Below are 22,648 nucleotides of genomic sequence, written 5' to 3' on the forward strand. Positions count from 1 at the left end.
CCAGACCCAATTCAATCCCCCAAAGCCCCCAGACTCAATTCGACCCCCCAAAGCCCCCAGACCCAATTCCCTCCCCTGGTCACTGCAGCCTCCCCAAAGCCCCCAGACCCAAATGAATCCCCTGAAGCCCCCCAGACCCAATTTCTCTCCCTGAAGCCCCCAGACCCAAATTAACCCCCCCAAATCTGCCCCCCTCGAGCCCCCCCAAAGCCCCCAGACCCAATTCCCTCCCCTGAAGCCCCCAGACCCAAATTAATACCCCCAAAGCCCCCAGACCCAATTTCCCCCTGAAGCCCCCAGACCCAAATTAACCCCCCTAAATCTGCCCACCCCGAGCCCCCTCGAAGCCCCCAGACCCAATTCTCCCCTCCCGAAGCCCCCAGACCCAAATCCCCCCCATCCCCTGCAGCTTCCCAGGGACCTCCCTGAAGCCCCCAGACCCAAATTAATCCCCCCAAATATGCCCACCCCGAGCCCCCTCGAAGCCCCCAGACCCAATTCTCCCCTCCCGAAGCCCCCAGACCCAATTCCCTCCCCTGAAGCCCCCAGACCCAAATTAACACTCCCAAAGCCCCCAAAACCCCCAGACCCAATTTCTCTCCCTGAAGCCCCCAGACCCAAATTAACCCCCCCAAATCTACCCACCCCGAGCCCCCTCGAAGCCCCCAGACCCAATTCCGCCCCCCCGAAGCCCCCAGACCCAATTCCGCCCCCCAAAGCCCCCAGACCCAATTCTCCCCTCCTGAAGCCCCCAGACCCAATTCCCTCCCCTGAAGCCCCCAGACCCAAATTAACCCCCCCAAATCTGCCCACCCCGAGCCCCCTCGAAGCCCCCAGACCCAATTCTCCCCTCCCGAAGCCCCCAGACCCAATTCTCCCCTCCCGAAGCCCCCAGACCCAATTGCTCACCCTCCAGCCCGGCCGCCGCCATGAACATCTTGTAGGTGGTGTGGAGCAGCTGCCGCCCCTTGAGGCGGTCTGGGGAGGGGGCAGGGGGGCTCAGAGACCCCTCCCCAAATTCCCCCCGAGACCCCAGACCCAAATTCACCCTGAGACCCCTCCCCAAAAAAACCCCTGGAGTTTTCAGACCCCAAAAATGCAAAAAAAAACCCCCAAAAAATCCCAAATTTTGGGACTTGAGACCCCTCCCCAAATTCCCCTGGGGCGCAGAGACCCCTCCCCAAATTCCCCTCGGGACCCCTCCTCAAATTCACCCCGAGACCCCTCCCCAAAAAAATCCCTGGAATTTTAAGACCCCAAAAAGCCCCAAAAATGCAAAAAAACCCCCAAAAAACCCCAAATTTTGGGACTTGAGACCCCTCCTCAAATTCCCCCCGGCTCAGAGACCCCTCCCCAAATTCCCCCTCGAGACCCCTCCCCAAATTCACCCTGAGACCCCTCCCCAAAAAAAACCCTGGAGTTTTCAGACCCCAAAAATGCAAAAAAAAAAACCCAAAAAACCCCAAATTTTGGGACTTGAGACCCCTCCCCAAATTCCGCCGGGGCGCAGAGACCCCTCCCCAAATTCCCCTCGGGACCCCAGACCCAAATTCCCCCCGAGACCCCTCCCCAAATTGCCGGCGCTCACAGCCGCAGTAGCAGGAGAGGAGGAAGATGAGGGTGAAGATGAGGAGGAAGGTGATGTCGGTCTCCAGGATGCCTGCGGAGAGCGGGAATTGGGTCTGGGGGCTTCCTGAGACCCCTCCCCAAATTCTGGGCAGCCCCAGGAAGCAGCCAAAAAAAACCCGGAGTTTTTAGACCCCCAAAAAGCCCCAAAAGAAGCCAAAAAACCCCAAAGTTTTGAGGGGAGACCCCTCCCCAAATTGCCTGAGACCTCAAAAACCCCAAAAACCCTGAAATTGAAGCCCCCAGACCCAACTGAAGCCCCCAGACCCAAATGAAGCCCCCAGACCCAAATGATGCCCCCAAAAATCCCCCAAATAAACCCCAAAAAATCCCCCAAAATCCCCTAAAATCCCTAAAAAATCCCCCAAAAAAGCCCCAGTGAAGCCCCCAGCCCCAAATGAAGCCCCCAGACCCAACTCAAGCCCCCAATAAGTCCCAAATAAACCCCAAATCCCCCAAAAAAGGCCCCAAAAACCAAAAAAAACCCCCAAAAACCCCCAAAAATCCCCGAAAAAGCCCAAGTGAAGCCCCCAGACCCAAATGGAAACCCCCAGACCCAAATGAAGCCCCCAGACCCAATTGAAGCCCCCAAAAATCCCCAAATAAACCCCAAGAAATCCCCCAAAATCCCCCCAAAAAAACCCCAAAAATCCCCCAAAAAACCCCAATAGAAGCCCCCAGCCCCAATTGAAGCCCCCAGACCCAATAGAAGCCCCCAGACCCAAATGAATACCCCCAAAATCCCCCAAATAAACCCCAAAAATCCTCAAAATCCCCCAAAAAATCCCTAAAAAAACCCGAAAAAAACCCTAAAATATCCCCCCAAAAAACCCCAAAACCCCAAAAATCCCCCCAGAAATCCCCAAGTGAAGCCCCCAGCCCCAATTGAAGCCCCCAGCCCCAATTGAGGCCCCCAATAAGACCCAAATAAACCCCAAATCCCCCAAAAAAGGCCCGAAAATACCCCCAAAAAAACCAAAAAAAAAACCCCAAAAACCCCCAAAAATCCCCCAAAAATCCCCAAGTGAAGCCCCCAGCCCCAATCGAAGCCCCCAGACCCAATTCCCCCGCACCGAACTCGTCGGCCGAGAAGTGCCGGGTCCAGAAGGAGTCGCCGTTGGTCAGAACCATCTCGTACTCCAGCTCCAGCCCGCCGCCCTTTTGGGGCAAATCCCACCCATTTTGGGGCTTTTTGGGGCTTTTGGGGATTTTTCACATTTTTAGGGAATTTTTGGAATTTTTTGGGGATTTTTTGGGGGGATTTTTTGGGGTTAATTTCGATTTTTTTCAATTTTTTGATGGTTTTTTGGGGTATTTTTGGTGTTTTTTGGGAGGTTTTTGGGGGTTTTTTGGTGGGGATTTGGGGTTTTTGAGGATTTTTGGGATTTTGGGGTTTTGGGGATTTTTAGGGAATTTTTGGAATTTTTTGGGATTTTTGGGGGGGATTTTTTGGGGTTTATTTCGATTTTTTTCAATTTTTTTGTGGTTTTTTTGGGTATTTTTGGTGGGTTTTTTGGGAGGTTTTTGGCGTTTTTTGGTGGGGATTTGGGGTTTTTGAGGATTTTTGGGATTTTGGGGATTTTTGGGATTTTTTGGGGATTTTTTAGGGATTTTTTTGGGGGATTTTTTGGGGTTTATTTCGATGTTTTTCAATTTTTTGTGGTTTTTTTTGGGTATTTTTGGTGTTTTTTGGGAGGTTTTTGGGGGTTTTTGGGGGGGATTTGGGGTTTTTGAGAATTTTTGGGATTTTGGGATTTTTGGGATTTTTTGGGATTTTTTAGGGATTTTTTGGTGGGATTTTTTGGGGTTTATTTCGATTTTTTTCAATTTTTTGGTGGTTTTTTTGGGGTATTTTTGGTGCTTTTTTGGGAGGTTTTTGGGGTTTTTTTGGTGGGGATTTGGGGTTTTTGAGGATGTTTGGGATTTTAGGTTTTTTGGGATTTTTTGGGGTGATTTTGGATTTTTTTTATTTTTTAGGGATTTTTTGGGGGGATTTTTTGGGGTTTATTTCGATTTTTTTTCAATTTTTTGGTGTTTTTTTGGGTATTTTTGGTGCTTTTTTGGGAGGTTTTTGGGGTTTTTTGGTGGGGATTTGGGGTTTTTGAGGATTTTTGGGATTTTGGGGTTTTGGGATTTTTGGGATTTTTTGGGGGTGATTTTTGGGTGATTTTGGGGTTTTTTTGGTGATTTTGGGGTGATTTTGGGATTTTTAGGGTGATTTTTGGGGTTTTTGGAAGATTTTCAGGTCTTTGGGGGTGATTTTGGGGAATTTTGGGGTTTTTAGGGTGATTTTGGGGTTTTTGGGGTTTTTGTGGAATTTTGGGGGTTTTGGGGGATTTTGGGGGGATTTTGGGATTTTTAGGTGATTTTGAGGTTTTTGGGGTGATTTTGAGGTTTTTGGGGTGATTTTGGGGTTTTTGGGGGTGATTTTGGGTTGGTTTTTCGGGGGATTTTGGGGAATTTTGGGGTTTTTGGGGTGATTTTTGGGGAATTTTGGTGTATTTTAGGTGATTTTGGGGATTTTGGGTGATTTTGGGTTTTTTGGGGTGATTTTGGGATTTTTAGGGTGATTTTGGGGTTTTTTTGGGTGATTTTATGGTTTTTGTGGTGATTTTGGGGTGATTTTGGGGTTTTTGGGGTGATTTTTGGGGTGATTTTGGGGTTTTTTGGGGAATTCTGGGATTTTTGGGGTGATTTTGGGGAATTTTGGGTGATTTTGGGGATTTTTGGGGTGATTTTGGGGATTTTTGGGGTGATTTTGGGGGGTTTTGGTGTGAGTTTGGGATTTTTGGGGTGATTTTGGGGAATTTTGGGGTGATTTTGGGGTGATTTTGGTGGTTTTTTGGGGAATTCTGGAATTTTTGGGGTGATTTTGGGGAATTTTGGGGTGATTTTGGGGTGATTTTGAGGGTTTTTGGGGGATTTTGGGGAATTTTGGTGTATTTTAGGTGATTTTGGGGTTTTGGGGGTGATTTTGGGGTGATTTTGGGGAATTTTGGGATTTTTTGGGTGATCTTGGGGTTTTGGGGGTGATTTTGGGGTGATTTTTGAGGTTTTGGGGGGTGATTTTGGTGTTTTTTTGGGGAATTTTGGGATTTTTGGGTGATTTTTGGGTTTTTGGGGGTGATTTTGGGGTTTTTGGGGTGATTTTGGGGTGATTTTGGGGTTTTTTGGGGAATTTTGGGATTTTTGGGGTGATTTTGGTTTTTTGGGGGGAATTTTGGGATTTTTAGGTGATTTTTGGGTTTTTTGGGGTGTTTTTGGGGTGATTTTGAGGTTTTTTTGGGTGATTTTAGGGATTTTTGGGGTGATTTTGGGGTTATTCTGGGGTGATTTTGGGGTTTTTTGGGGTGATTTGGGGGAATTTTGGGTGATTTTGGGGAATTTTGGGCGATTTTGGGGATTTTTGGGGGTGATTTTGGGGTGATTTTTGAGGTTTTTGGCTCACTCACCCCACACTTGCTGAGCGCCACGTACCACCAGCGCTCCCGCACCGAGCGGAAGCTGCGGCCGCTGGAGCAGCTCAGGACCCTCCCCGAGACCCCCGGCAGCACCTGGAGACCCCAGACCCAATTCTGAGAGAGCCGAGAGCGCCGGGACCACCCCCCAAAAAAAACCCGGAGGTTTTACACCTTAAAAAACCCCAAAAAACCCCAAAAATGCCCCAAAAAAAAGCACCAAAAGCGCCCCAAAAAAAGCCCAAAAAAAGCCCCAAAAAAGCCCCAAAAAACCCCAAAGTTTTGTGCCGAGACCCCTCCCCAAATTGCAGTAAGACCCCTCCCCAAATTCCCTGAGACCCCTCCCCAAATTGGCCCGGACCCCCGAGACCCCTCCCCAAAAAACCCCGGAGCTTTTAGACCCCAAAAAGCACCAAAAGCACCCAAAAAAAAGTCCCAAAAAAACCCCAAAAAACCCCAAATTTTGAGATCTGAGACCCCTCCCCAAATTGCAGTAAGACCCCTCCCCAAATTCCCTGAGACCCCTCCCCAAATTGGCCAGGACCCCCGAGACCCCTCCCCAAAAAACCCCGGAGCTTTTAGACCCCAAAAAGCCCCAAAAACGCCCAAAAAAACGCCCCCAAAAGCCCCAAATTTTTGTGCTGAGACCCCTCCCCAAATTGCAGTAAGACCCCTCCCCAAATTCCCTGAGACCCCTCCCCAAATTGGCCCGGACCCCCTGAGACCCCTCCCCAAAAAACCCCGGAGCTTTTAGACCCCAAAAAGCCCCAAAAGCGCCCAAAAAAAAGCCCTAAAAAAGCCCCCAAAAGCCCCAAATTTTGAGAGCTGAGACCCCTCCCCAAATTGCAGTAAGACCCCTCCCCAAATTCCCTGAGACCCCTCCCCAAATTTGCCCGGACCCCTGAGACCCCTCCCCAAATTCCCTGAGACCCCCTCCCCAAAAAACCCCGGAGTTTTCAGACCCCCCAAAAGCTCCCAAAAAGTCCCCAAAAAGCCCCAAAAAACCCCAAATTTTGAGGCCTGAGACCCCTCCCCAAATTGGCCCGGGCCCCTGAGACCCCTCCCCAAATTGGCCGGGAAGCCCCCAGACCCAATTCGCACCTGGCAGCCGGACCAGGCGTACTGCGTGGTCAGGTTGATCACCTGGTTGTTCTCGGGCCGGATCACCGACTCCTTGGCCAGGCAGTCCTGGAGACCCCTCCCCAAATTAACCCCGAGACCCCTCCCCAAATTAACCCCGAGACCCCTCCCCAAATTAACCCCTGAACCCCCTCCCCAAATTAACCCCGGACAGAGACCCCTCCCCAAATTAACCCCGGGCAGAGACCCCTCCCCAAATTAACCCCGAGACCCCTCCCCAAATTAACCTCTGAGACCCCTCCCCAAATTAACCCTGAGACCCCTCCCCAAATTAACCCCGGGCAGAGACCCCTCCCCAAATTAACCCCGAGACCCCTCCCCAAATTAACCCTGAGACCCCTCCCCAAATTAACCCCGGGCAGAGACCCCTCCCCAAATTAACCCCGGGCAGAGACCCCTCCCCAAATTAACCCCGAGACCCCTCCCCAAATTAACCCCGAGACCCCTCCCCAAATTAACCCCGAGACCCCTCCCCAAATTCACCAGCCCAAAGCCCCCAGCCCAAAATATCCCCCAGACTCCAATAGCTCCCAGACATCCCTGAAGCCCCCAGACCCAAATACTTCCTCAGATTCCCCCAAGCCCCCAGCCCCAAATGAAACCCCCAGACCCAAAGGAAGCCCCCAGCCCCAAATGAAGACCCCAGCCCCAAATACTCCCCAAAGCCCCCAGCCCCACATATCCCCCAAAGCCTCCCAGCCCCAAATGAAGACCCCAACCCCAGAGGAAGCCCCCAGACCCAAATGAAGCCCCCAGCCCCAAATACCTCCCAAAGCCCCCAGCCCCAAATGAAACCCCCAGCCCCAAATACCTGCCAAAGCCCCCAGCCCCAAATGAAACCTCCAGCCCCAAATACCTCCCAAAGCCCCCAGCCCCAAATGAAACCCCCAGCCCCAAATACCTGCCAAAGCCCCCAGCCCCAAAGGAAGCCCCCAGCCCCAAATGAAGCCCCCAGCCCCAAATACCTCCCAAAGCCCCCAGCCCCAAATAAAGCCCCCAGCCCCAAATGAAACCCCCAGCCCCAAAGGAAGCCCCCAGCCCCACATGAAGCCCCCAGCCCCAATTCATACCTTGCCCCCTCTCCTGTAGACCGCGGGCCACTGGGAGGGGCCCCAAAAGCCCCCAGCCCCAAATAAAGCCCCCAGCCCCAAATACCCCCCAAAGCCCCCAGCCCCAAAGGAAGCCCCCAGCCCCACATGAAGCCCCCAGCCCCAATTCATACCTTGTCCCCCCTCCTGTAGACCGCGGGCCACTGGGAGGGGTCGTCGAAGCCCCCAGCCCCAAATAAAGCCCCCAGCCCAAATACCCCCCAAAGCCCCAGCCCCAAAGGAAGCCCCCAGCCCCACATGAAGCCCCCAGCCCCAATTCATACCTTGTCCCCCCTCCTGTAGACCGTGGGCCACTGGGAGGGGTCCCAAAAGCCCCCAGCCCCAAATAAAGCCCCCAGCCCCAAATACCCCCCAAAGCCCCCAGCCCCAAATGAAACCCCCAGCCCCAAAGGAAGCCCCCAGCCCCACATGAAGCCCCCAGCCCCAATTCATACCTTGCCCCCCCTCCTGTAGACCGTGGGCCACTGGGAGGGGTCCCAAAAGCCCCCAGCCCCAAATAAAGCCCCCAGCCCCAAATACCTCCCAAAGCCCCCAGCCCCAAAGGAAGCCCCCAGCCCCACATGAAGCCCCCAGCCCCAATTCATACCTTGCCCCCCCTCCGGTAGACCGCGGGCCACTGGGAGGGGTCGTCGAAGTAGAGCAGAATGTTCTGGCAGCACTTGGCCTAAATTGGGGAGGGGTCCCGGCTGGGGGGGATTTGGGGCTGGGGGCTTCCTTTGGGGCTGGGGGCTTTGGGGAGTCTGGGGGATATTTGGGGCTGGGGGCTTCATTTGGGGCTGGGGGCTTGGGGGTGTCTGAGGGATATTTGGGGCTGGGGGCTTCATTTGGGGCTGGGGGCTTTGGGGGTTATTTGGGTCTGGGGGCTTCATTTGGAGCTGGGGGCTTTGGGGGAATTTGGGAGGTATTTGGGGCTGGGGGCTTTGGGGGGATATTTGGGTCTGGGGGCTTCATTTGGGGCTGGGGGCTTGGGGAAGTCTGGGGGATATTTGGGGCTGGGGGCTTCATTTGGGGCTGGGGGCTTTGGGGGGATATTTGGGTCTGGGGACTTCATTTGGGGCTGGGGGCTTTGGGGGGATATTTGGGGCTGGGGGCTTCATTTGGGGCTGGGGGCTTTGGGGAAATTTGGGAGGTATTTGGGGCTGGGGGCTTTGGGGGGATATTTGGGTCTGGGGGCTTCATTTGGGGCTGGGGGCTTCGGGGGTGTCTGAGGGATATTTGGGGCGGGGGACTTCATTTGGGGCTGGGGGCTTTGGGGGAATTTTGGGGAATATTTGGGGGATTTTGGGTCTGGGGGCTTTGAGGGCTGTCTGGAGGATATTTGGGTCTGGGGGCGTCCCCCGAGCCCCCTCCCCAAATGGGGGCTGACCTCGGGGTAGCGGAAGTGGAAATCCAGGCGGCCGAAGTCGGAGAGGAAACAGAAGCGGGTGAGGAACACCCAGTCCTGGGCAGAGACCCCAGACCCAAATAAAGACCCCAGACCCACATGGAGACCCCAGACCCAAATGGGGACCCCAGACCCAAATGGAGACCCCAAACCCGGAAAAAATCTCCCCAAGGAACTCCCCAAAACGCCCCATTAAACCCCACCCCCCAAATTCCCCAAGGGCCCCTTCCAGACCCAGAGACCCCAGACCCAAATGGGGACCCCAGACCCAAATGGGGACCCCAGACCCAAATGGGGACCCCAGACCCAAATAGTGCCCCTAAGGAACTCCCCAAAATCCCAATACAGACCCTCCCAAGAACCCCCCAAACCCTTCCAGAGACTCCTCCCAGAGACCCCAGACCCAAATGGGGACCCCAGACCCAAATGGGGACCCCAGACCCAAATAGCGCCCCTAAGGGACTCCCCAAAATCCCCATACAGAACCCCCCCAGACACCCCCCCCAGTGACCTCTCCAAATCCCCTGGAGACCCCAGACCCAAATGGGGACCCCAGACCCAAATAGCGCCCCTAAGGAACGCCCCCAAATCCTGATACAGCCCCCCCCAAAACCTCCCCCAGTGACCCCTCCCAGAGACCCCAGACCCAAATTCCACCCCGAGACCCCTCCCCAAACCCCGCGGTTGCCATGGCAACGGCCGCGCTCCGCGTTTCCATGGCAACCGGAGGGGATTTTTATTTTGGGGGGGGGTCCTGAACTCCCCCGGGACCCCCTGGGACACCCCAAAAACACGAGGGGGGGGGGTGGGGGGTGGGTGTGAATTGGGGGGGGTCCGGTGTAATTTGGGGAGGGGTCCCGAAGGTAATGGGGGAGTCCGGTGTAATTTGGGGGGGGTCCGGATGTAATTTGGGGAGGGGTCCCGGTATAATGGGAGGGGTCCGATATAAATGGGGGGGGTGCGGTGAATTTTGGGGGGGTCCCGATGTAATTTGGGGAGGGGTCTCGATGGAAATGGGGGGTCCGGTGTAATTTGGGTGGGGGGTCCCGGTGCCTCCTTGGGGGGGGGTCCTGGTGTAAATAAGGGTGGGGGGGGTCTCGTGTAAATTTGGGGGGTTCTGATATAATGGGGGTGGTCCGGGTATGATTTTGGGGGGGGGTCCCGTGATAAATTTGGGGAGGGGTCCATCCCTCTCCATATCCCCGCTATCACCGTGGAAAGGGGGGGGTCGCGCAATTAAACCAAATTAAATTAATTCCAATTAAACCAATCAAACCCCGCCATCCCCCCGAGCCCCCCGCTCCTCCCGGGGCTGGGGGGGAGGGGGGGGTCCCTCCCCCCTCCTCAAATCCTCAAACCCCCCCCCCCTCGAAGCCCCCTCCCCAAAATCCCCGCTGACCTCCTTGGTGCTGATGCGGCCCCGCACGTATTTGGGGGCGGCTCCCGCCGGCAGCAGCAGCAGCAGCAGCGGCAGCAGCACCGGGGACCCCCCCCGGGACCCCCCCGGGACCCCCAAAACCGCCGCGACCCCCGGGACCCCCCCGGGGACCCCCGCCGGGCTCCCCCCCGGCCGCAGCCCCATCGCCCCCCGGCCCTGCGCGCTGCCCGCGCCGGCCACGCCCACTGCGACACGGCCACGCCCACGGGGCGGGGCTAAGGCGGGGCCGGGCTGGGGGGGGATTTGGGGGAGGTTTGGGGGGTCTTGAGAGGTTTTTGGGGGTTCGTGGGTGGGTTTTGGGGGGAATTTAGGAGATTTTGGGGAATTTCGGGGAGGTTTTGGGGGTCTTGAGAGATTTTGGGGGTTCGTGGGTCGGTTTTGGGGCAGTTGAGGAGATTTTGGGGAGATTTTGGGGGTCTTGAGAGATTTTGGGGGTTCGTGGGTGGGTCTTGGGGGGATTGAGGAGATTTTGGGGAATTTTGGGGAGGTTTTGGGGGTCTTGAGAGATTTTGGGGGTTCGTGGGTGGGTCTTGGGGGGGTTTAGGAGATTTTGGACAATTTTGGGTGATTTGGAACAATTTTTGGGTGGTTTTGGGGGGATTTGGGGCGATTTTGGGCAATTTTGGGAGATTTTGGGGAATTTTGGGGAGGTTTTGGGGGTCTTGAGAGGTTTTGGGGGTTCGTGGGTCGGTTTTGGGGGGGATTTAGAGATTTTGGGGAGGTTTTGGGGGTCTTGAGAGATTTTGGGGGTTCGTGGGTGGGTTTTGGGGGGATTTAGGAGATTTTGGAGAATTTTGGGGTGATTTGGAACAATTTTTGGGTGGTTTTGGGGGGATTTGGGGCAATTTTTGCGGATTTTGGGGCGATTTTGGGGAGATTTTTCCGGGGTGTTCTGGATTTTTAAGGGGTTGTGGATGTCCTGAATCAGTTTTGGGGGAAATCCAGGAGATTTTGGGCAATTTGGGGGTGATTTTGGGGTGATTTGGAACAATTTTGTGGGGATTTGGGGCGATTTTGGGGAGATTTTTGAGGGTCTTGACAACTTCTTAAGGAGTTTGAGGGTTCCTGAGTCGGTTTGGGGGGTTTCAGGAGACTCTAGACAATTTTGGGGTGATTTAGGGGGATTTTGGGCATTTTTTGGGTGATTTTGGGGTCATTTGGAACAATTTTGGGGTGATTTGGAGCAAATTTGGGGGGATTTTGAGGCGGCTCTGGGGAGAATTTTGGGGGTCTTCTGGATTTTTAAGGGGTTGGGAGGTTTCGGGTCGGTTTTGGGGGAGTTTCAGAAGATTTTGGGGCACTTTTGGGTGATTTGGAGCAATTTTGGGGGATTTTGGGGCGAATTTGGGTGATTTGGAGGCCATTTTGGAGGGATTTTTGGGGATCTTGAGGAGTGTTGGGGGGTTTGGGAGGGTCCTGAGTAGATTTTGGGGAGGTTTCAGGGGATTTTGGGCAATTTCGGGGTGATTTTGGGGTAATTTGGTGCAATTTTGGAGTGGTTTTGCTGTGAATCTGGACGATTTTGGGGGATTTGCGGCACTTTTGGGGCTAATTTGGATGATTTTGGGCGATTTGAGAAGGAGAAGGAGGATGAAGGCTCCGAGGAGGATGAGCTGGAGCAGACAGGGTCATTCCCTATCCCAAAATCCAGGTTTTTCACCCCAAAAATCCCCAATTTTCCCACAGGTAAATGCCCCCTGGAGCCAATTTGATGATGAAGAGGACGAAGGCTGCGAGGAGAACACGCAGCTACCTTGGGATCGCCTCACCCTGCAGCAAACGAGACGCTCCCTGTCCCAAATTTCGCATTTTTTACCCCAAAATTACCGGATTTCCCTCCGGCCCCGCCCACACCGCCTCATAGCCACGCCCATACATAACCACGCCCACTCATCAACATAACCACGCCCATTTCTCAATTCCCGCCCAATTTCCCGCCTCTCTTTGCCCCGCCCCCTCCGTCGGCCCCGCCCCCTCCCCCCGCCGCCGCCTCAGGAGCCGCCGCCAGCGGGTGAGGGGGGGAGGGGCCGCGCCTATCGCGGCTCTATCGCGGCTCTATCGCGACTTTATCGCCGCTTCTCGGCCCTCAGCGGAGCTCCCCCAGCGGCCCCGCCGAGCCTGAGCTGCTTCGCGGGGCCTGGCAGAGCCCGTGAGGCCTGCGGGCCCCCTGCGGGCCCGGTGGGGGGCGGTGGGACTGAGGGGACGCGGGAATCGTGAGGGGGTGAGGGGATTTTAGGGGGTCGTGAGGGGATGAGGGGGTTTTAGGGGGTGTTGAGGGGATTGTGAGGGGTCGTGAGGAGTTTTGGAGCGTCCTGAGGGGATCGTGAGGGGGTGAGGGGGTTTTAGGGGGTCGTGAGGGGCTCGTGAGGGGATGAGGGGGTTTTGGGGGATGCTGAGGGCATTGTGAGGGGGTTTGAGGGGGTCGTGAGGGGATGAGGGAATTTTAGGCGGTCCTGAGAGAATCTTGAGGGTTTTTGGGGGTAATTCTGAGGGGGTCTTCAGGGCCTGTGAAGGGTTATGAGGGGTTTTAAGGGGATGAGGGGGTTTGGAGGGCGTCCTGAGGGGATTGTGAGGGTTCGGGGAGGATTTGGAGAATCCTGAAGGGCCTGAGAGTGAATCTGGGGAGGGTCCTGAGAGGATTGTGAGGGATTTTAAGGGGCCCTGAGGGGATCGTGAGGAGATTTTGGGGAGCTCTGGGCGATCCTGAAGGGATCGTGAGGGATTTTGGGGATACTGAGGGGATTTGGGTGTTCTAGGGGAGGCTTCAGCATCCCAGGAGTGGGGTCTGGAGCATCCCGTTAAATTTTAGGGTTTTTTCGGGGTGTTTGAGGGGGTTTTGGGGTGTTTGTGAGGTTTTCTGGTGTTTGAGGGGTTCCTTGAGGGCTTTTGGGGTTTCTTTAGGATTTGGGATCCCCTATGAGCTTTAGAACATCTTTAGCATCTCTCACCTCCAATTCCCCTCCTTTTAACCCCAAATTTTCTCTTCCAGCTCCATCCCCCCCCAACCTGGAACCATGGGGGTCCCCGGGGCGCTGCCGGCGCTGCTTTTGGGGTTTTTTGGGGTTTTTTTTGGGGTTCCCACCCGGGTGGGAGCCGGGGATTGCAAAGGGCAGCGCCGGATCCTGAGGGGACCCCGCGGCTTCGTCACCGACGGCCCCGGCAACTACTCGGTCAACGGCAACTGCGAGTGGCTCATCGAGGGTGAGGCATCCCGAAATCCCCCAAATTGACCCCAAAATCGGGCTCGGCGACCCCGAAAACCCCAAAATCGGCCTCAAAACCCCCCAAATCCTGTGGGAAAGGAAGTTCCCCCCGGCCCAAACTGCGCCGTGAATGGGAACTGCCAGTGGATCACGGAGGGGGAGAGACCTCAAAATGTGCCCCAAAAACCCCACAGAGACCCCAAAAATGCCGAAATTCACCCCAAAATTGGGCTCGGCAACCCCAAAACCCATCCCGACTCCAAAAGGCCCTCAGAGAAAACCAAAATCCCCTCAGAGAAACACAAAAACGGCCCCTAAACCCCTTCAAAACTCCCCAAAGAGAAGCAAAAATTTTTTGTGGTTTTTTAATAGGAATTAAAAAAAAAATACGGGTTTTTGTGGACTTTGGGGTTTATGGGGTTTGGGATCTTTTGGGGTCTCTCCCGACCCTTCCCCAATTATGAGGGGCTCACATCCGCTAGGGGGCGCCCTCTTAAAGGGACCTTGATGGGATTTCAATGGGAATTTTATAGGATATTTTGATGGGGTTTTAAAGAGGATTTTGGAGGATTTTTGACAATTTTAGGAGGATTTTGGGGTTTTTAAGCTTTGGGATCTTTTAGGGTCTCTCCAGACCCTTCCCCAATTATGAGGGGCCAACATCCGCTAGGGGGCGCCCTCCTTTTAAAGAGACCTTGATGGGATTTCAAGGGGATTTTATAGGATATTTTTTGGGATATTTTGATGGGGTTTTAAATAGGATTTTGGAGGATTTTTGACACTTTTAGGAGGATTTTGGGGTTTTTAAGCTTTGGGATCTTTTAGGGTCTCTCCAGACCCTTCCCCAAATATGAGGGGCTCACATCCGCTAGGGGGCGCCCTCCTCTTAAAGGGACCTTGATGGGATTTCAATGGGAATTTTTTGGGATATTTTGATTTTTAAATAGGGGTTTTAAATAGGATTTTGGAGGATTTTTGACACTTTTAGGAGGATTTTGGGGTTTATGGGGTTTGGGATCTTTTAGGGTCTCCCCCGACCCTTCCCTAATTATGAGGGGCTCACATCCGCTAGGGGGCGCCCTCCTTTTAAAGGGACCTTGATGGGATTTCAATGGGAATTTTAGAGGATATTTTTGGGATATTTTGATGGGGTTTTAAATAGGATTTTGGAGGATTTTTGACACTTTTAGGGGGATTTTGGGGTTTATGGGGTTTGGGATCTTTTAGGGTCTCTCCCGACCCTTCCCCAATTATGAGGGGCTCACATCCGCTAGGGGGCGCCCTCTTAAAGGGACCTTGATGGGATTTCAATGGGAATTTTATAGGATATTTTTGGGATATTTTGATGGGGTTTTAAATAGGATTTTGGAGGATTTTTGACACTTTTAGGGAGATTTTGGGGTTTTTAAGCTTTGGGATCTTTTAGGGTCTCTCCCGACCCTTCCCCAATTATGAGGGGCTCACATCCGCTAGGGGGCGCCCTCCTCTTAAAGGGACCTTGATGGGATTTCAATGGGAATTTTAGAGGATATTTTTGGGATATTTTGATGGGGTTTTAAATAGGATTTTAGAGGATTTTTGACACTTTTAGGCTGATTTTGGGGTTTATGGGGTTTGGGATCTTTTGGGGTCTCCCCCGACCCTTCCCCAATTATGAGGGGCTCACATCCGCTAGGGGGCGCCCTCCTCTTAAAGGGACCTTGATGGGATTTCAATGGGATTTTTATAGGATATTTTTGGGATATTTTGATGGGGTTTTAAATAGGATTTTGGAGGATTTTTGACACTTTTAGGGAGATTTTGGGGTTTTTAAGCTTTGGGATCTTTTAGGGTCTCCCCCGACCCTTCCCCAATTATGAGGGGCTCACATCCGCTAGGGGGCGCCCTCGTCTTAAAGGGACCTTGATGGGATTTCAATGGGAATTTTAGAGGATATTTTTGGGATATTTTGATGGGGTTTTAAATAGGATTTTAGAGGATTTTTGACACTTTTAGGGGGATTTTGGGGTTTTTAAGCTTTGGGATCTTTTAGGGTCTCTCCCGACCCTTCCCCAATTATGAGGGGCCAACATCCGCTAGGGGGCGCCCTCCTTTTAAATGCACCTTGATGGGATTTCAATGGGAATTTAATAGAATATTTTTGGGATATTTTGATGGGGTTTTAAATAGGATTTTGGAGGATTTTTGACACTTTTAGGGGGATTTTTGGGTTTTTGAGGTTTGGGATCTTTTGGGGTCTCCCCCGACCCTTCCCCAATTATGAGGGGCCAACATCCGCTAGGGGGCGCCCTCCTCTTAAAGGGACCTTGATGGGATTTCAATGGGAATTTTATAGGATATTTTTTGGGATATTTTTATGGGGTGTCAAATAGGATTTTGGAGGATTTTTGACACTTTTAGGGGGATTTTGGGGTTTTTAAGCTTTGGGATCTTTTGGGGTCTCTCCCGACCCTTCCCCAATTATGAGGGGCTCACATCCGCTAGGGGGCGCCCTCCTCTTAAAGGGACCTTGATGGGATTTCAATGGGATTTTATAGGATCTTTTGATGGGGTTTTAAATAGGATTTTGGAGGATTTTTGACACTTTTAGGGGGATTTTGGGGTTTTTAAGCTTTGGGATCTTTTGGGGTCTCCCCCGACCCTTCCCCAAATATGAGGGGCTCACATCCGCTAGGGGGCGCCCTCCTCTTAAAGGGACCTTGATGGGATTTCAATGGGAATTTTTATAGGATATTTTTGGGATATTTTGATGGGGTTTTAAATAGGATTTTAGAGGATTTTGGACAATTTTAGGAGGATTTTGGGGTTTTTAAGCTTTGGGATCTTTTAGGGTCTCTCCCGACCCTTCCCCAATTATGAGGGGCCAACATCCACTAGGGGGCGCCCTCCTTTTAAAGGGACCTTGATGGGATTTCAATGGGAATTTTAGAGGATATTTTTGGGATATTTTGATGGGGTTTTAAATAGGATTTTGGAGGATTTTTGACACTTTTAGGGGGATTTTGGGGTTTATGGGGTTTGGGATCTTTTAGGGTCTCTCCCGACCCTTCCCCAATTTTGAGGGGCTCACATCCGCTAGGGGGCGCCCTCTTAACTGCACCTTGATGGGATTTTCACCGAATTTCTCAATTTTTTGGGATTCTTTTGCGGGAAAAATTTGGGGATTTTTGTTTTTGGGATTGAGGGGCGTTTCCCCGCTGACCCCTCCCCATTCTCCCAGCCCCCAGCCCGCGGCACCGGATCCTGCTGACGTTCACCTTCATGGACACGGAGTGCACCTACGATTACCTGTTCGTCTACGACGGCGGCTCCACGCGCAGCCGCCTGCTGGCCGCCCTCAGCGGCAGCTCCCTCCCCGCGCCCCTCGAGGCCACCTCGGGAAAGGTCAGGACGCGCCCCCAGTCGTGGGTTTTGGGGCAGGTTACAGGGGGAATATTTGGGGGTTTGTTCGGGGAGTTTCAGGGATTTTTTTTGGATTTTTTTTTGGATTTAAATAAGATTTTTGGTGGTTTTTTTGGTGATTTTTTGGTGAATTTTTGGCGATTTTTTGTGGTTTTTTGGTTATTTTTTGGTGATTATTTGGTGATTTTTTGGTGATTTTTTGGTTATTTTTGGGTGAATTTTTGGCGATTTTTTGGTTATTTTTTGGTGATTTTTTTGTTATTTTTGGTGAATTTTGGCGATTTTTTGGTGATTTTTTGGTGATTTTTTGGTGATTTTTTGGTGATTTTTTGGCGATTTTTTGTGATTTTTTGGTTATTTTTTGGTGATTTTTTTGTTATTTTTTGGGGAATTTTGGCGATTTTTTGGTGATTTTTTGGTGATTTTTTTGGCAATTTTTTGTGATTTTAAAAATTTTTTAGGGATTTTTTGGGGAATTTTTGGTGATTTTTTGGTGACCTTTTGTTGACAAATTTGTAATTTTTTGGGGGATTTTTTTTTATTTTTGAAAGATTTTTTTATTTTTAAGATTTTTTTGGTGATTTTTTGGCGATTTTTTGTAATTTTTTTGTGATCTTTTGTGGGATTTTTTTTGAGATTTTTTGTGATTTTTAAATTTTTTTTAGAGATTTTTTGGGGAATTTTTGGTGATTTTTTGGTGACCTTTTGTTGACAAATTTGTAATTTTTTGGGGGATTTTTTTTGATTTTTGGAGGAATTTTTTATTTTTTAGGGTTTTTTTGGTGATTTTTTGGCGATTTTTTGGTGATTTTTTGGTGATTTTTTTGGCGATTTTTTGTGATTTTTAAAATTTTTTTAGGGATTTTTTGGGGAATTTTTGGTGAATTTTTGGTGACGCTTTGGTGACGGTTTTGTGATTTTCTGGGGGATTTTTTTTGATTTTTGGAGGATTTTTTTTGTATTTTTGAAGGGTTTATTTGGTGATTTTTTGGCGATTTTTGGTGATTTTTTGGTTATTTTTTGGTGATTTTTTTTGTTATTTTTTGGTGAATTTTGGCGATTTTTTTGGTGATTTTTTGGTGATTTTTTGGTGATTTTTTTGGTGAATTGTTGTGATTTTTAAAATTTTTTTAGGGATTTTTTGGGGAATTTTTGGTGAATTTTGGTGACGCTTTGGTGACGGTTTTGTGATTTTCTGGGGGATTTTTTTTGATTTTTGGAGGATTTTTTTTTTTTTTTAGGGTTTATTTGGTGATTTTTTGGCGATTTTTGGTGATTTTTTGGGTTATTTTTTGGTGATTTTTTTTGTTATTTTTTGGTGAATTTTGGCGATTTTTTGGTGATTTTTTGGTGATTTTTTTGTTATTTTTTTTGTGAATTGTTGTGATTTTTAAAATTTTTTTAGGGATTTTTTGGGGAATTTTTTGGGGAATTTTTGGGGTTTTTTTTGGGACTTTGGGATTTCCTTGGGGTTTTTTTCAGGATTTCCCCATTCCCTTGGGGTTTTTTTGGGATTTTGGGATTCCCTTGGGGTTTTTTCAGCATTTCCCCATTCCCTTGGGGTTTTTTTGGGATTTTGGGATTTCCTTGGGGTTTTTTCAGGATTTCCCCATTCCCTTGGGGTTTTTTTTGTGGATTTCCCCATTCCCTCGGGGTTTTTTCAGGATTTTGGGATTCCCATGGGTTTTTTTTAAGGATTTCCCCATTCCCTCGGGGTTTTTTCAGGATTTCCCCATTCCCTTGGGGATTTTTCAGGATTTTGGGATTTCCATGGGGGTTTTTTTGGGATTTTGGGATTCCCTTGGGGTTTTTTTGGGATTTTGGGATTTCCTTGGGGTTTTTTCAGGATTTCCCCATTCCCTTGGGTTTTTTTGGGATTTTCTTGGGTTTTTTTTGGGATTTTGGGATTCCCTTGGGGTTTTTTCAGGATTTCCCCATTCCCTCGGGGTTTTTTCAGGATTTCCCCATTCCCTTGGGGTTTTTTTTGGGATTTCCATGGGGTTTTTTGGGATTTTGGGATTCCCTTGGGTTTTTTTGGGATTTTCTTGGGTTTTTTTTGGGATTTTGGGATTCCCTTGGGGTTTTTTCAGGATTTTGGGATTTCCATGGGGTTTTTTTGGGATTTCCCCATTCCCTCGGGGTTTTTTTGGGATTTTGGGATTTCCATGGGGTTTTTTCAGGATTTTGGGATTTCCTGGGTGGGTTTTTTTTGGCATTTTGGGATTTCCTTGGGGTTTTTTCAGGATTCCCTTGGGGTTTTTTTGGGATTTTGGGATTCCCTCAGGGTTTTTTTGGGATTTTGGGATTCCCTTGGGATTTTTTCAGGATTTCCCCATTCCCTTGGAGTTTTTTCAGGATTTCCATGGGGTTTTTTTGGGATTTTGGGATTTCCATGGGGTTTTTTCAGAATTTCCATGGGGTTTTTTTGGGATTTCCCCATTCCCTCGGGGTTTTTTTGGGATTTTGGGATTCTCTTGGGGTTCTTTCAGGATTTCCCCATTCCCTTGGGGTTTTTTTGGGATTTTGGGATTTCCTTGGTGGGTTTTTTTGGGATTTTGGGATTTCCATGGGGTTTTTTCAGAATTTCCATGGGGTTTTTTCGGGATTTCCCCATTCCCTTGTGGTTTTTTTGGGGATTTCCATGGGATTTTTTCAGGATTTTAGGATTTCCATGGGGGTTTTTTCAGGATTTTAGGATTTCCATGGGGTTTTTTTTTTGGATTTTGGGATTTCCATGGGGTTTTTTCAGAATTTCCATGGGGTTTTTTTGGGATTTCCCCATTCCCTCGGGGTTTTTTTGGGATTTTGGGATTCCCTCGGGGTTTTTTCAGGATTTTGGGATTCCCTCGATATTTTTCCCCCCCTAACCCCCCCAAACCCCCCCCAAACCCCCCCTCTCCAGATGCTGCTGCACCTGTTCAGCGACGCCAACTACAACCTGCTGGGCTTCAACGCCACCTGGCAGCTGTCCCTGTGCCCGGGGGGCTGCTCGGGCCGCGGCCGCTGCCACCCCCAGGGCCACTGCCAGTGTCCCCCCGCCTGGGGGGGACCCTCCTGTGCCACCCCCGCCTGCCAGGACTACTGCCACCCCCCCGGGGGCACCTGCAACCCGGTGAGCCGCGCGGCCTGGAGAGCTGGGGGGGGGTTTGGGGGGGGTTTGGGGGGGGTTTTGGGGGGGTTTTTGCATTTTTTGGGGGTTTTTTGGGGATTTTTGGGGGGTTTTTTGGGATTTTTTGGGATTTTTTAGGTTTTTTGGGGATTTTTTGGGGGGTTTTCTGGGAGTTTTCTGGGATTTTGGGGGATTTTTTGGGGGTTTTCTGGGATTTTTTGGGGCTTTCTGCATTTTTTGGGGTTTTTTTGGGGGTTTTTGGGGATTTTTTGGGGATTTTTTGGGGTTTTTTGAGATTTTTGGGGGGTTTTTGGGGTTTTTTTTGAGGAGTTTTCAGGGATTTTTGGGGATTTTTTCGGGTTTTTTTGGGATTTTTTGGGGTTTTCTGGAAGTTTTGGGGGATTTTTTGGGATTTTTTGGGGGTTTTGCTGGGATTTTTGGGTGTTTTTTTGGGGATTTTTTGGGGGTTTTCTGGGATTTTTTGGGGGTTTTTGGGGGGGATTTTGGGGATTTTTGGGGATTTTTTTGGGGGATTTTGGGGGGTTTTCTGCATTTTTTGGGATTTTTTCGGGGTTTTCTGGGATTTTTGGGGATTTTTTGGGGATTTTTGGGTTTTTTTTTCGGATTTTGGGGGGATTTTCGGGGTTTTCTGGGATTTTTTGGGGATTTTTGGGGGGGTTTTGGGATTTTTGGACATTTTCTGGGATTTTTTGGGGTTTTTTGGGATTTTTTTGGGGTTTTTTGGGGATTTTTTTGGGATTTTGGGGGGTTTTCTGGGATTTTTTGGGGATTTTTTGGGATTTTTTTTTGGCATTTATGGGATTTTTTGGGGTTTTCTGGGATTTTTTGGGGATTTTTTGGGATTTTTTTGGGATTTTGGGGGGTTTGCTGGGATTTTTTGGGGATTTTTTGGGATTTTGGGGGGTTTTCTGGGATTTTTTGGGATTTTTGGGGATTTTTGGGGGGTTTTCTGCATTTTTTGGGATTTTTGGGGGGTTTTTGGGGATTTTGGGGATTTTTTGGGATTTTGGGGGGTGTTCTGCATTTTTTGGGGGTTTTCTGCATTTTTGGGGATTTTTTGGGGTTTTTTGGGGATTTTTTGGGGTTTTTTTGGGATTTTTGGGCATTTTTGGGGATTTTTTGGGTTTTTTTTGGGGAGTTTTCAGGGATTTTTGGGGATTTTTTGGGTTTTTTTGGGATTTTTTGGGGGTTTTTTGGGATTTTTGGGGGATTTTTGGGCATTTTTGGGGATTTTTGGGGGATTTTGGGGGATTTTTTGGGGATTTTTGGGTTTTTTTGAGGGGATTTTGGGGGTTTTGGGGTTTTTTGGGGATTTTTTGGGTTTTTTTGGGGATTTTTGGGGGGTTTTGGGGGATTTTTTGGGATTTTTGGGGGGTTTTTAGGGATTTTTTGGGTGTTTTTTGGGATTTTTTGGGGTATTTTTTGGGATTTTTTGGGGATTTTTTGGGATTTTGGGGGATTTTTGGGATTTTTTGGGGATTTTTTGGGATTTTGGGGGGTTTTGGGGGATGTTTTGGGGATTTTTTTGGGTTTTCTGCATTTTTGGGGTGTTTTGGGGGGTTTTTTGGGATTTTTGGGATTTTTTGGGGATTTTTGGGGGGATTTTGGGGGGTTTTCTGCATTTTTTGGGGGTTTTTGGGGCATTTTCAGGGATTTTTTGGGGATTTTTTGGGATTTTTTGGGATTTTTTGGGATTTTTTGGGATTTTTTTGGGATTTTGGCGGGTTTTCTGCATTTTTGGGGGGTTTTCGGGGGTTTTGGGGATTTTTTTGGGGCTTTCTGCATTTTTTGGGATTTTTTGGGGGGATTTTTGGGGGTTTCTGGGATTTTTTGGGATTTTTGGGGGATTTTTGGGGGTTTTTTGGGGGTTTTCTGCATTTTTTGGGGATTTTTTTTGGGGATTTTAGGGGGTTTTGGGGGATTTTTTGGGTGTTCTTTGGGATTCTTGGGGGATTTTGGGGGATGTTTTGGGGTTTTTTTGGGATTTTTTGGGGTTTTTCTGGGAGTTTTGGGGATTATGGGGGATTTTTGGGGTTTTTTGGGGGGGTTTTCTGCATTTTTGGGGGATTTTGGGGATGTTTTGGGATTTTTTTGGGATTTTTTGGGGTTTTCTGGGATTTTTTGGGGGGTTTTGTGGGATTTGAGACACCCCAAAACCTCCAGAAATGGCTCCAGGAGACCCCAAAACTTTTGGGGTTGGGACTGGGAGACCCCAAAACTTTTGGGATTGGGACTGAGAGACCCCAAAACTTTTGGGATTGGAGCTTTGAGACCCCAAAACTTTTGGGGTTGGGGCTTTGAGACCCCAAAACTTTTGGGATTGGAGCTTTGAGACCCCAAAACCTCTTAGGGATTTCTCTGGGAGACCCCAAAACTTTTGGGGAGACCCCAAACCCCCTGAAATGCCTCGGAGCCCCCCTGACCGATTTTTGGGGTGTTTGACCCCAATTTTGGGGTGTTTTACCCGAATTTGGGGTGTTTTGACCCAAATTTTGGGGTTTTTCAGCCCCCCCGACCAGAATTTTGGGGTGTTTTGACCCGAATTTTGGGGTTTTTCAGCCCCCAGACCCGAATTTTGGGGTGTTTGACCCGAATTTTGGGGTGTTTTGACCCGAATTTTGGGGTGTTTGACTTCAATTTTAGGATTTTTCAGCCCCCAGACCCGAATTTTGAGGTGTTTTGACCCCAATTTTAGGGTTTTTCAGCCCCCCGACCCGAATTTTGGGGTGTTTGACCCGAATTTTGGGGTATTTTGACC

The 22,648-nt window shown here is 49.9% G+C and overlaps 1 protein-coding gene across 1 annotated transcript; it reads left to right on the top strand.

Moving 5' to 3' along the window:
• Nucleotides 1-12,140: 12,140 nt before the first annotated feature.
• Nucleotides 12,141-19,904, top strand: LOC132323039 (multiple epidermal growth factor-like domains protein 8; the record flags this gene model as incomplete). The annotated part of the gene is made up of 4 exons (XM_059837819.1): nt 12,141-12,166; nt 13,145-13,356; nt 16,579-16,742; nt 19,663-19,904. Coding segments are annotated over exons 2-4 (593 nt in total), but the record flags the coding sequence as incomplete, so codon positions are not given.
• Between the last annotated feature and the right edge of the window lie 2,744 nt (nt 19,905-22,648).

Source organism: Haemorhous mexicanus, unplaced genomic scaffold, assembly GCF_027477595.1.
Source record: "Haemorhous mexicanus isolate bHaeMex1 unplaced genomic scaffold, bHaeMex1.pri scaffold_262_ctg1, whole genome shotgun sequence".
NCBI lineage: Eukaryota > Metazoa > Chordata > Aves > Passeriformes > Fringillidae > Haemorhous > Haemorhous mexicanus.